General features: G+C 35.6%; 1 protein-coding gene across 1 annotated transcript in view; it reads right to left on the bottom strand.

Annotated features, from left to right (window-relative positions):
* LOC128995135 (ABC transporter G family member 23-like) overlaps nt 1–14,753 on the bottom strand; it is a 56,479-nt gene that overhangs the window by 24,419 nt on the left and 17,307 nt on the right. Inside the window, exons 2-3 of the mRNA XM_054420046.1 lie at nt 4,784–4,903; nt 490–622 (exon numbers count right to left, since the gene is read on the bottom strand). Of these exons, the coding sequence (XP_054276021.1) occupies nt 490–622; nt 4,784–4,893 (243 nt within the window). The 5' untranslated portion in view covers nt 4,894–4,903. The remainder of the gene's footprint in view (nt 1–489; nt 623–4,783; nt 4,904–14,753) is intronic.

The following is a 14,753-nucleotide window of genomic DNA, read 5'->3' on the forward strand; positions in this document are numbered from 1 at the left end:
TGTACCAGTTTTAAAAGACTTAATTTTAAAATTATAGGTATGAGCATAGACAAATAGAATAAATATATAGACTGTCAAAGAAAGGTTCTGCGATTTGCCTATGGGAAGTAGGAGTGGCGTATAGTTACGGCGCACGGCGCTGCAGGCGAGGAGCCGTATGCTACCAGCAGACGCTGCAGCAGTGTGCGCTGTAACTACACGGCACTCCTAGCGGTGGACACTGGAACATTTGCTAACCGCAGCACTCAAATCAAATCAAATCAAAATATATTTATTCGTCATCTGTACATGCTTGGTACGTTGAATAGTGTCAATGAATAGCCTATATTACATTTAAAATATTTGTAACATAGGCGCTAAAATTAAAAATGTAATAAAATAAAATTAATAGAGTACAAATTCACTGCTGTTGGTCTACATTTATTCTATTTGTCTATGGTATGAGGCACGAGTAAGGCTGCTAGTAGAAATATAAATAAACCTATTCACCTGAGGCATGTATCCTATGTTCCGTTTACTATTGGCTTTGACAGTGATGTGCCCTTCATCTAGGCGTTGTCTGCCGACAATACAACTAAGAAGAGTTGTCTTACCACAGCCACTCGGTCCTAGCAGACCATATCTGTAACAGAGTATAACCAACTGTAAGTGGATTTCTTTTTACTTTGCCATGTCCAGGGGTGCCCATCCCCCCCAAAGCTCACGTCGCAGAATCCCCCCCAAATTCGTTGTTTAACCCATGCCGGAAGGTCTGGGGGCTAACCCATAGTTATGTTTATAATGCGGGGAGGGAATGGGTGCCCCCGACACTTCTTTAAACTTATGGGAATTTAAGCGTTTGAATCAAACTTTTAACCCAATTTAAATGGACGATTTTCCTTTAAAACTCTAGTAGCAAACTATTTGTTAATTTAGTTTTAATTTAAATGAGTTGGATTTTTAACATGCACACAATTTGAATCAAAATTGGCCATGTAGTTTTTTTTAATCCGATTTTCCATGAGTTAATAGGTTTTAAAAGGGAAAATCACAAAAGTTGCAATAACTTTTGAACCATAATTTTTACGGCATAGAGGGTTTATAACATTTTTGTCATAGTCAAAAAGTATAACATGTTATTTTTTAATCAAAATCGTTCGGGCCAATTCAGAAAAAATTTTATTCATCCATTATTTTATAGGGTTTTATGGAATATCACTATTAAAAATCCAAAATGAAAAAAAAACATCTGGAGAGACCATGGATTGATACCTAAAATACCAAATGTCATCAAAATCGGACTCGGACCACAGGCGTGGTCTGTAGCTCTGTACCATACATACACACATACACCCACACAGACAGACACACACATCACTTCGAAAACCACTTTTTTGGGATCAGGGTTTTACATAAACAATTCTTTTACCATATTAAATTGTAGGGGAGAAAGTACTTGAAGTTATGTCAAAAAGTTTGAGATATTTTCTAAATTGCCCTTTAATCCACTTATGAGTTTGGTCCTTTTTAAATAAGTGTAAACTATTCAGTCTCAAAAATATTACTAGGCCTAAACTTAATAGTACATTTCGTGCCTAGGGCCAAAATGAGGTTTTGCTGGTTCGAGGTAGTTTTTAAGTTCGATACGAGGTCGAGGACTTAAAACGATCGAGAACTGCAAAACCATTTCAGTCCGTGGTACGAACGCTATTATTCACCACCCCACACTATACCCTATTACCACTAATTCACCTCAATGATAATGCACTGCACACTGATATAGTCAACACAACTACAACTTTAAGTTCATGTGGAATTCGAGGAATCAGCAAAAATATTAATAAATAGTTAGTTGCTGGGCAGCGGTGACAATAAAACAACTCTATTGCAATGCTATGGATACAGATTGTGTATTTAAAGCGGGCAGCTGATTTTGCGGCCCTAGGGATGTAAAAACCTGCTCGATCCCCGAATGACGATGACAGCTGGCATGGCCTGCAAAACGTAACTTTCAGCCATCAATTAACGTACCTATATGTAAAACAGTTAAAAACATCATAGTGTGGTAAAATAGTATATTACGTTACTAGTCCTGAATCCCGTGCGAGACGAAGTCGAGTTGTGGTTTTTTTATACGAGTCCGGCCAACACATTTTGGACGAGGGACGTACGATAGTTTACGCCATACTACTAAATCCGTTCAAATCCCTATATTACCACCATCTAAAGGACTAAAAATCACTAGTCATAACCTCTCGAGAGGTTATGACGTTTTTTGTTATAACCACTCATTGCCCGGTGGGGCACACGGAAGATTTCTAGCAGTTAGTGACGTCAAACGGCACCTGAGAAATCTTCCGTGTGCCGTTTCGCTCATCGCCGCCCAAATACAGTATAATCAACTGATTGGTGTCCGGCAAAACTCATTACAGTACAGTACAATAGTACTGTATGAAACCCAATTTGATTAAGGAAAAACAGCTGTTTTCTGGACTAAATCCTTGTATGGGAAGTTCGTCAAAATAGTGTAGTGTGGCGTAAAAAAATAATTATATATCTATTCTAAGACTAGTAAAATTTGTTTGAAGCTCTTTCTAGATTCAAGAAAAGACAATCAAATAAATTTAATTAATCCAGAATCATGTGTTTCAGTTCTTGAAGTTAACGTAAACATATAGCCTATCAAAAAACCTTAATTAAATTGTCACAGTACTGTATGTCAATTTCTTCCAATGAATAAATGACCCAGGCATAATTATTTGGGAGAGCCAAAATATTATCACAAGCTTTCATGTTGTTGTTCATGTTGTAAAAATAGCAAAATGATTGTTATTATCATAATACTGGTTTTTTTATGAATCAAGGATATATTATAATAAACAAACCTAAAAAACCATCAATAGGTCCTCAAGGCAATGAGACTATTTGAGAATGAGTTCATAATGAAAGGTAAAAACAAACTCAAATTGCAGATACAATTTAATAAGCAACCATAATCCTTTGAAAGCAGTTGGCATGGAGTTGTTCTCACTGTCAATCATGATACGAGTCAGAAAGTGGAAATCCACATAAAAGTATCTACATATTTTATAGCAATTATAAAATGATTTATTAATCAAGAGGTCGTAAAAATTATCTGATTAACCTTTTATGTGCTTTTAACCAACCACTGGCTTGAATCCCCCCCAAAATCATAAAATCCCCCCCAAATAAAATTCTGATGTCGCATTTTGCGACATCAAACCCCCCTGTGGGCACCCCTGGCCATGTCCTTTGAAATTCATGTGTATCTTTGGAAAAAAGTTAACAGCTGATTTTAAACAGAAAAAAATTACACAAGTCATTTCACTACATTTTGCACTCATCATGCATTCACATCCAACTTAAAATATATGTATACAAAGTAAGTGCTTCTCTTATTAATTTAAATGCTTTTAAGGAAAAGTGGTCCAAATCCATTAAAGTTATATGGATATGCCAGGAACCGAGCCCGTCTCTCCTGCATGAGTTAATCCGGGTTCCCACGGGATGTGAATTTTCGCTCTTCATCACGCTTACTTGAGCCTCGCCCTGTGGTGGGGATGGGAATACCACCTGTTCTAAGGTGTGGACTGTTCACACGAAACACGCTTCATGGTCTATCTTTTGGATTAAGTCTACCTCAGAAAGTCAACGACGGCAGAGTGTTTGGGAGTTGTGCAGTGCAGATTTTCAGATTTTAATAGCATTTTAGTGGAATTTATGGCAATTAGTTAAAAGGTTGAGTCACGATATTTGTATTCTTTGCAGCTTGCACCATACAGTGACCGTTCTGCAACGCATAATTCAAGGAACTTCAAAGTTTCATTGTTGTGAATCCTCACTACACACACGTACTCCATGGCTCTGACATAGCACAACCCTGAAGTTCTACAACACCACCAACACTACCACAACACTTTAAACCAGCACAGAAAAACCGCCAAAAAACAGCCAGGAATGCAAAAATTAGCTGCTCACGCCCAAATATTAAACCTGTTTCATCCGAAGTATGGCCGTTCGTGTATAAAAATCCCGCTGAGTGACATCACTGGAAATTCACTCCACATTGCCCCCACAGAGCGAATTTTCACAATGTGAGGCTCACTCCGATGCCTCACGCCCCATGGGAACAGGGCTTTAGTGAGGTGTTTAAGTGATAAAAGTGATGAAAACTTGTACAAGACATTTTAATTTTGATCTGATGTTCGAGATTTTATTTAACTCCTTACAAGAAACGGTACTTCAGTATTAAACGGAGGCCACATTTTGTCAGCGCGCTGCGGCGGTTATGTTAGGTTGGGTTATCGTAAATATTATGTGTGTAGGACTTTCCTCGCTTCGTTATGAATCGAACGATACTTTCTATTATGATAACCCAACCTAACATAACCGCCGCAGCGCGCTGACAAAATGTGGCCTCCGTTTAATACTGAAGTACCCAAGAAACATTATTAACTTTTGTTTGTATTTAAGGATAGATGTATTCAAATTTTTATCCTGGAAGCGAAATTTTTCTTAATAAGTTTACCTTCAGATTCTCAGGAAACAGCCATTGGGAAAAACTAAGCTGGGTATATACTCTATACAGAATGAATTTTCTTGATAATTTACATTAAATAATTTGAAGATACCCAGTTTGCCATAAGGATAATCCGAAGAGCCTTTAGATGTTTCTGAACTACACCTAGCAACCCTTAATTATTGGGATCATAATTATGATGATTTTGGCTGATTTGCGTAACTTTTATAGTTATAAAAGCATAATTAACAATAACATACGTACATGCAACCCTGGTGTACGGTCATGTTGAGCCCCCTGAGCACAGGGTTGGGGGCGGAGTACATCTTGTACGCCCCACGGACAGTAATGGCCGCATCCTGGGGCACGTCCATCCTCCTCTACCTGTAACATGAATGAATATTAATATTTAACGACACAGGCATAGTTAGAACCTCATGGGTCTGTGGGGTTTCCATCCTGAGAAAAGTCAGAGGGTTTTTGATAGTTTGAAACTAGACTCAGCTGTCCTAGATCATTAGCCTTTAAGTGGTCCCGTCTAATGAACCAGCTGATCTTAGTGAGAAAGGTATCCCCTCATTTATCCATACTTGTCCTTCACTCATCTTCGCCTTTGAAAAAATACCCCTTTTGTGTTGGCGCCGTCACATAAACTATCACTGCAACAAAAACTAAAGGAAATATAATTTTGACAGTAGAACATTTTGTAAGAGACTCATTCATCAATGTTCTATTTGAATAAAAAAAAATGATTCAGCTGGTACCTATAGATGGGATGGCTACTTCATTATCTGAAATGATTAAATACACAAAGCATCTATCTATATACTAGCTGTACCCGCGGGCTTTGCCCCGTTTAACTTCATAAGTATTTGCATGGCTCAATCATGTCCTGGTTGAAGTTCGTTCGCTACGCTCACTCACCTTTAGGTTGGAGCTGGTTTGCTAAGCTCACTCGTTTTCAGGTTAGCTTGTTCGCTATGCTAACTTGCCTCCAGGTTGATGTTCGTTCGCTACGCTCACTCACCTTTTGGTTGCAAATTAGCTGTTGTCATAAATTTAAAAAAGTCATCCCTTTTATTGTTTATAATACTTTGATGAAGGTTTTTATGTTTTAATATTTAACATTGGAGAATTTAAACGTTGTTGAGTGCACAGGTGTGCTGCGATTGGGGTTTAATACATTTGGACTTATTCAAAAGTAAAATAGTTTTCTGTGCTGCACTCTGTAAAAACACTGTGGCACTATTTCAAATCATGACTAATGCTAATACAGAATGTTGTGATTATTCAAACCTAAAAACAGTTGGTGAAAGTAAACATCTGCTTTTAAATTATATTTATTTGTAAACATTGTAGATCAAAAAGTCTGACATTGGCCCACTTAAAACTCTCTGGGGCAGAGCCCTTTTGACGGATCTGCACCAAACTTCACTCGAACCATCCTATCAAAGGTCGGGTTTTCCCCATAAGAAATACATAGAAAAAATTAAAAAAAAACAGCTGTTTATAAAAAGAAACTCATTAGATTTTTGGGAGTAAATATTTATGTTTGTAATATTCAGTAGGGTAAGAACAAGTTATACAGTTAATCAGTTTTGTTGGAAGAACAGAAAATGCCTCAAGTTCAAAGAAGAAATATTGAAAACAGGAGGAGGAGACAATTAATAATAAGATATCTTATGCGTATGAGGAGAGTAGAAAATGAGAGGTGTGGTCTATCCAACCGGTCTCACAGATACCCATCCAGATACACATTCACTTGGTGAGTTGAATATTATCATAGGCTAGATAAAACATACTCCCTTAGTCTAAAACAACTCTAAGATGTAACTAGAATTACTCGAATGTAAGCATAACGTTTTCTTCGGCGTTATGTTTCATACTATGCGGCTCATTGAGCCGCACGGTTCTCTAGTAGTATATTGTACAAAATTAATATTCCACATTTTACTTTTATATAATAAAATAGTATCCTATCCAAAAAAACACCTAAGTTTAGAAACTTATATAAGTCAGATTCATTTTTAATTTTTGAAGGGAAACAATCCAAACTCTGCTCTTGTTACTTTCTAATGGTTGTGAGAATCCTCGTGAGAAGCAAGTGATGAAAGAAACATGGATAGGATTAGTATCAGTTGGAAGAAGTTGAGTAATATGCAGACTAAGCGATAATTTCCATTTTCCTGATTGGATTTAGACTAAAATTTCTCCTTAAAAATTTCCCATTTATTCCCTATTTAAATAGCATTAGTATACCGAGTACTTAGGTTTTCTAAAACAGGGGTAGGGGAGTAAAAAAGTGTTTTAACAGTTTACTTATTCTCCATAAGAATAACATAGAAATTTTAAATTTACTATTTTTTGGAATTTTCTCCGTAACCATTAGGCGCATAAAAACGCTTCAATATACTAAATTCTTTGTTTTTTAAGCAGGGGCGTCATTTGGGGGGGGGGCAGGGGGGGCATTTGCCGCCCCTGGATCCTGGGCTAGAGAAAAAAAATATGCTGTACTAGCCAATAAACAAATATTTTCTCCTGTCATAAAAGTACAGCAGACAAAAATCTGTATATTCTTGTACAGTAATTTGAAACAAAGATTATTATTGTTTTATTGTCTTAGATAGCACATTTTGAGTTTACATAAATTAGTAGTTTTGTTATTCATTTACTTTTTCTGTTTGGTGCTGTACGATAAACCACTACTTACTTCTAGTTTATATATACAGTATAAATAAAAATTCAGATATTTTAGAAGCATTGCTTTGTCATTTACTTTTATGAATTATTTAGCCTAAGCATTAAAATCATAGGTACATGTGTATAAATTTTAAGTATTTTTTTTTAACATTATAGACTACGGTACCAATTTAATATAGTTAAATTAGTTGAACCATTTGTACTTTTAAAATGTCGAATTTTTTTATTGGCGATAAAATTTGATTTGCTTTTAAGTTCTCAAATTCTTGTATTTTATTTAAAAAACAAAATAAACTGTTATAAACTATAGGCACAGAGAAGTAATGGCTATAAACAACCACACTCATTGCTAAATGTTGTACAAGAGAAATTGGTCATGAATCTAATTACAAACATAATATTAATACATCTAACTATTTATCAGGTTTCTTAGATGACTAACTTACCAACATAAAATTATTGTGTTTCTGTCTGTTGTCAATAATTCTTAGTTTCATTAATTTTCTGCCTAAATTTAAATAAATTTTACTCATATTTTTTTTATTTGAAGTGTTTTTGACAATTAAAATAAGCCCAAACCCCTCTTTTTTTGCTTCAAAACTGCAAAATTTTCCGGGGGACCCCCCTTGTTTGCTGGGGGTATTCCCCCCGGTGTTTGCCCCCTCCCCAAGGATTTGGTGAAATGACGCCACTGTTTTTAAGCTCTTCAAAATAGTTTGGAAATAAATTTCAATATTGTGTTTGTTTTTTTGGTAAAAAATGGGAAAATTCAATTTTCACCCTATAAAAACCCATTCCCATATCTTTGTAATAAATGTAGGTTAACACCCTTATACCAAATTTCATCAAAATCAGATCATATTTGTTCGAGCTATCGTGCTAACGGACATATATACGGTATATGAATTAGTTCAAATATGATGTCCCTCTAAGGACCTCAAAATAAAAAAGTAAGTCAGTCCCGGGTTTAGGTCTTACCATGAGTACTACGGTAATAGCTTATTCCCTATATGGGAAATTCGCTAATAAAAAGTAAAAAAAAAAAACTGTTTGGTTTATAATATGTTCCCTAATACAAAATTTCTTCTTACTTCTCTCATTGTCCATATAATCAGATTATTTAAAGAGTGTAACACAGCACATAAAACTAAATATTTAATGTATTGAATCACATCCAAGCTAAACCTTATTTGAATGACATAATAATCTAACTAAACAGCATCAGTTATAATTGTATAAACCCAACCCACTGACAATTTACAAGTAGTAACCACGAAAATTTGGTTGGGCTTTACTTTACAAGAAGACCACGAGGCAGCAGCAGCTCTAGCGTTTTCCTTGGAACAGCTGATTCTGTGAGAATGAGAAGACCACCGCGCATGCGAACAGCTGGTGATGACGTCACTGCGCACTGCGCGAGGCAAGTCTCGTTTCCCGCGCTAGCACGACCACGCAGTCGCAGTCAGGCGCGGCCTTTCAAGACTGTTAAGGAGTTCCGCGTCTGGTCATTGTCTCACCTTGTACGCCTTCGTTGCCTTCGTTCGTTATAATCAATGACTGATAAAATTTATCAGTTAATGTCGTACTATTTTGATTTTGGTATATTGAAGTAGTTAGCCCATCTATATGCAATAATTATTTAATTTAAAAACATGTTTTAATCTCATTGGCTTGATACATTATAAAATTAAATTTCTTATCTTAGTTTTCAAAATGTTAACTATTTTTGTGACACCAAATTAACATTCTATAGTTTACAACAAGCTGTCATTTAAATTTGGCTTTTTTGGAAGGATCGGTTTATACGACAGGAACCAGTAATTAATTAACAGCAGCTCTGAGGGTTGACAATATTGTTAATAAAATATTGTCAAACAATTCCCATGTTATTTTTATGGAGCTCTTTTAGTTGGCTTGTTTATGGGTATATGTTGATAAAACTTCAAACAAACTTGGAAAATTTATTTACTTTATACTAAGATATTGATATTTTACTAAAACACACTTATTGCCCTTCCCGAAGCAGCAAACCTAGGTCTCAGCAAACTCGTTCAACCTAATGTTAAATCAATTTAAGGGAAAATCCAATCGGGCATTTGGCATTTGGAACAGGGCTACAGATATGCAAGTTCGCTTTTAGTCTGCAGGTTTGCTGCGGCGGGGTTATAGTCTAGGTACAGGCTATCTCGTTTAGTTCTACACACTGCATTTATATTTAGCTTAAATACATCACAGTCTTAAGTGAAGTAATTAATCACAGTAAGTTCATTTAGTTTTAGAAATATATTTCATCATCATGTTTACAACGTTATTTCCAGTTCCAATGCGGAAACCCGACAATAACAAGACGTCCGGGGAACATAACACAAGCGCTCTTGCAATTCCCTCGGGTTTCGAACACGTAACATTAATGGAACGTTTGCAAAAAAGAACCTCAATAAGAAATGTATTTAAAAAACGAAATAAATAAATCAACAATATAAGGGTATTGCTACCGAGGTATTATTATAGAACGTAAGTTCTTACTATCTTATTTCTGCCGGAGTATTTCTTGTGAAGTAAAGTGCTCTTAGGTATACTTACTGGATAAAATATTTAAGAGTACCTAGCTTAAACTGTCATACAAGACAAGTACGCACTTATTATTAATTCTGTTTATTCTTAATTTAACTAATCTCACTTTTGTATTTATGACCAAGAGGTAGCATGCTCTAACCCAGTACATAATATTTACCTACCTTCGTTATTCTTCACATTTATTTATATTCAACGGATCCTTTGATTTTATTTTTATTTTATTCTTTTAAAACACCATCTCTTTACAAATACACTACAGCACCTTTACGCCAATCCCTTTAGCTTATTGCGAATGTAATTTATTAAGGGTAATCATGTAGAACCACAAATAGGGGATTTGACTTCATCTTACATCAACGTTTGCAAAACAAATAGAAGAACGAAAAAAATGTGGCTCCATTAATCAAAAGTCAAAAGACCACAGTAAATTAGAATGGAACCTGTTTTCGATTCGTTATAGTTAGCTTTGATTGAAGCTGGGTCTACAAGGAAAACTTTAGAGTAAGTCGTTTGATACACCAGGAAAACTCAAACTAGTATTTGGAATTTACTGATGTGATTTTAATGCCACGCACGGTCTCGTTGAAATAGCTATGTCCCCCATTACAATTCAAGACCTCCGGTTTTAGCCATTTGTTTCCTTCAAATGTAAATTAAATCGCTGGCAAACAGATACAGTATTATTACAGGACATTTTGAACATAATGATTATCAAAGTATGATTTTTACTTTTTCTCCTTATACCATACATAGTATGGAGAAAGTATTGTTTTCGTCAAAATTTTCGAGTTTCAGTTTTGAGTGGATATCCGTTTTGGGCCCCTCAGAACAAAAAAATGTTGTTTTCTAAGTGATGTCTGTGTGTGGATGTGTAGGCCTACAGAGCTTCAGACCACACGTGTAGTCCGATTTTGATGAAATTTGGTATATATAGGTACTAACTAATCCATGGTATCTCCAGGCTGTTTTAATTTTTTTTTTTTTTTTGAGAGAAATCCTGGACAATTTGATATAGCCTAGGCTAAAAATAAAACTGAATTAACAATATGCTACATTTCTTGAGCAATCATTGAAATAACCGATTTGCAAACAATGGAAACATAGAAAAAGTCATAGAACACAACCAAGTAGAAGAAAATAAATAATGTTTTTTTTTTTCATTTATAATCGTTATTATAGACAACCTAATGCGGCTATGAGAGGGAAAAATTTGTAGAAACACTAAAAAACAAGATCAGCTTTTTGAGAAAAGATAAGATATTTACAAAAGATTTTGATTATATCTAACTGTTGTGTAGATCGTGAGTATTTCCACAATCTTCGTGAGTCGCCTGTAATGCTTCGCAATTGCTCAAATTCGAGCAACAGGTACACTAGTATAACTTATGTTAATATATAACATTCTTTTTAAGCTTAAAAGGTACTTTGGCTCATTTGAAAGTGGTTTTGGGTTACCAACTTTCGCTCAACCATTGTACGTTCAGTTAAAAAATAATATTTCATGATTGTTTCTTTCAAACTAACTATACTGTATTTTCATTAAGTTCTCGTCAACGTTCCAGGAAGGACTTTGCATTTTACAAGCACTAATAAGTTAGTTTCTCTGGCAATAAATCATCACCAAAGTAATTGTTCCTGATCCACCAAGGTTAATACCCAATGAAAAAACGTTTATTAATGTAAGGTGACGCCTAAACCGTATATTACTTAGAAATTATTGCTGCATAAAAAACGCAAATGATCTGCTGCATGCACTGGACAGCCTTGCTCGTACAGTACTCTAATACTATAATGAAACATGTTGATGTTAGCAGACAAGCTCAGAGCCTAACTCGAAGATGTTATTGTTGTCTTTCAATTATGCAAGTATACATCACATCCATTTGTAAAACATAAAGCGTGTATTGATGTGTATTTTGATGCCCGACTACGTTAGAATGCCAAATATATTTCCCCCCATTATTTTAGACGTGAACAACCCGCTTATAAAGATAGTAAACATCTACTCACACACGTGTTGCCGGTCATAAATGTACTTAATTTTTTAGATCACGTGTTAGGTCCTGTGTTTATTTCAAATCATGTGGACAACTATATGATGTCAAAATGACAAAATGGCAATATTTCCTAACTAAAAATTAAAGGCTTTTACCTACTCTATCGGGATCGCCTCCAATTCATGTAAGCGTGGAAGATAACATTACATTGTAATAAATTAAACTATCTATTGAAGCAGAACAAACAACAACAGTCAACTTAGATATCACTTATGAGAAGACCTCAAACAAGAACCAACTGACACAGAAAGAGAAAGAGAGCCACTGGCAACAGGAAGGACAAGACGCGAAATTGTAGAGAGTCCAAGTAAACAAAAGCACATTCTAGGCATTTCCGATTACAAAACAAAACTGATGTTGCGATCACTGGAACACCTAACTTGTGTTTACAGTTCCTCCAGTCTGAGTGTACGTCTAGGTGTATTATTTGCTGTTATAAACTGTCACTTCAGAGGAATTTTGTAACTTTTGTAGAAGAATAATCCAAACCACGTGTAGCTGTTACAACAACGGCATTACAAAAAAGTTACTAACCTCTACGTTTATATCAATGTGAAATTTACCCTTCTTCTTTTTATCAACGGTAAATTTATTTCATGGATAGTATATTCAGGAACGTCATTATTTTCAGTGAAATATATCTGATCTTTCCATACAGGTTTCATCAATCATCGGACAAACATTCTCTCTATTGTTTATAACAGATGTAGAAATTCCAATGGTAAATATTTAGCCAGGTTAGAGTTAACAACTGAGTTGACAACAGCTGACTTTTACTCCCTAGTTGCTAAACACGCTTTTTACTCTCTAGGGAGAAAAAGAGCTGCTTTATACCCGCAATGCATGTGTTAAAAACGGCTGTTTTTGCTGCAGTATGACGAAAAACTATTTGACTTGTTCTAAGGTTTCATTACTAAACAGAAAAATATAAATAGTAAAACATACAAATAAATACAAAAACCGCAAATTACCAGTACATTTGCATCACGTCAGCTGTCCAAAACACCCTCACCTCATAAATTATGGATATTTGTCTTGTGAGGTAAACACATGATACGACGGATGTTAGCTTAGTATCAAAACAGCTCTGCTATCAGCCAAATCAATGACACGTCTTTATCAGATGACAAATATTTTCCACCTGACTCGCTAGATCTCAAGATGACTCTATGACTCGCTAACGACGGAGACGTGACTCACCGGACTTTCTGTCCTTGTATCAAATTTCATTACGGCGGTCACGGATTGGTCAAGGTCCAGTATCGCTAATTGTTGGCAACAGATTAACAACTCGTCGTGTTACCTCACCTATTGTACGTTAAATCTCTGTTGGTAAACTTCACTTCGTAACTACACACTTCGTAACGCTACGTAAAACTCAAAACAACCTAAAATATTAGAAGTATTTTTTCGGGTCGTTGTTATAAAATATGTTGTATTTGAAGTGCACTTTGAGTGCAGTATTCAATAGCAATTTACAATGAGCTAAATAAACCTTTGACTGCGAGAGGGGGCAAATAACCATTGTCTAGAGTCAGCGGCTGTAGGCTATAAGGACTCTCAAAATCAACATGTTTTGTGGTTTTCCAGCTTAGGCTAGGTTTGTGGTTTAATCTTGTTTTTGATTAGGTACTTTATCGCCTGAGAAACGAATCGGATTTCAGATTCAGAAAAGTCAAGAAACGTTTACCAATTGCCACGAGAAACGTCAAAACTCCCTCAACTAACGAGTCCCAAGTATTGAGCATTTGAACACTAATGAAATGCGATAAGTAAAGAAGAATTAGTAGAACGACAGAAAGAGCCACTCTTTACTTTTTGGTAGAACTACATTAATTTCTACATCCTTTCTTGTCCTGGGTGGACATCTATCGTCTGTCTTCTGAGTCCAACAGAGTAAGGCAGGAGAAAGGTTCGTCCTTGATAGTGTAACACTTTGACAGTAAGTAGAGTGGAAGATTACAGTCCGATATTATCAGGATTTCGTAGAATTCATGATACCAGTGGTAGTGGCTAACACTGTTGTAGTGATATCGATATTGTTCATCTTTGATACATGTTATTTTCAAATTTAAGTACAAATTTAAGTACTCTTGGGTAGATAACGATGTATTCAAAGCATTAAATGTATACTTTGCAAATCTCTCGGTCTATGATGAAGTGTCTTGACTGTTGTTTGCCTTTCTCCGTATACAAATTAAACCTACATTGTTTAAATTTGTTATTGTACTCGTGTTTCTCCGAAAACAATGTAAAAGGCCAACTATATTCTTTGCAATTAAGTACGCTAATTTGCCACCTATTGGACCATTGACTATAGAAACCACTATCTGTTCTATGGCAAGAGGCGATTCTATGCGTTATTTTCTACTTTACCTCCTTAGGACTAATTGGCGTTTTTCCGTGGCTATACACCGTTGAAAAGCACGGGTAAACTACTAGAAATCAGTGAAGTCTGAATGAAACATTGAAACAACTCATGTCCATTAACTCTCACCACAGAGTGCATCAATGAGTTGGCTTAATATTTCCCTGAATCTTAAATACAACATTACTGATTCTTCCTTCGTTGACGTTTCTTACACTGGCGTGGAGCCAATACAGAATACCTTGGTGTGGACTGGACAGTGGACACACCTTATTCTTTAATTTTTTTAGCAAAACTCTAAGTTTAATCTATTAACCAACAAGTTTTCTACACATTTTGTAAAATTCTGTCACCTTTCAGTTCCATATATTTATCGATAGCTATTGTTTAACCACTCAGCTACCCAGCTATGGTTAAGTGATGAAGTGATTTTTCTGTGGACCTCAATAAATCAACTTAACAACTCACATCCACGGTGCTATTCACGGTTATGATATTGACTGACGGCATGTGAATTGGACAGTGGACATTA

The sequence above is a fragment of the Macrosteles quadrilineatus genome, unplaced genomic scaffold (genome assembly GCF_028750875.1).
Source record: "Macrosteles quadrilineatus isolate MER2022 unplaced genomic scaffold, UCM_ALF_1.0 Scaffold_5__1_contigs__length_97177068, whole genome shotgun sequence".
Lineage (NCBI taxonomy): Eukaryota > Metazoa > Arthropoda > Insecta > Hemiptera > Cicadellidae > Macrosteles > Macrosteles quadrilineatus.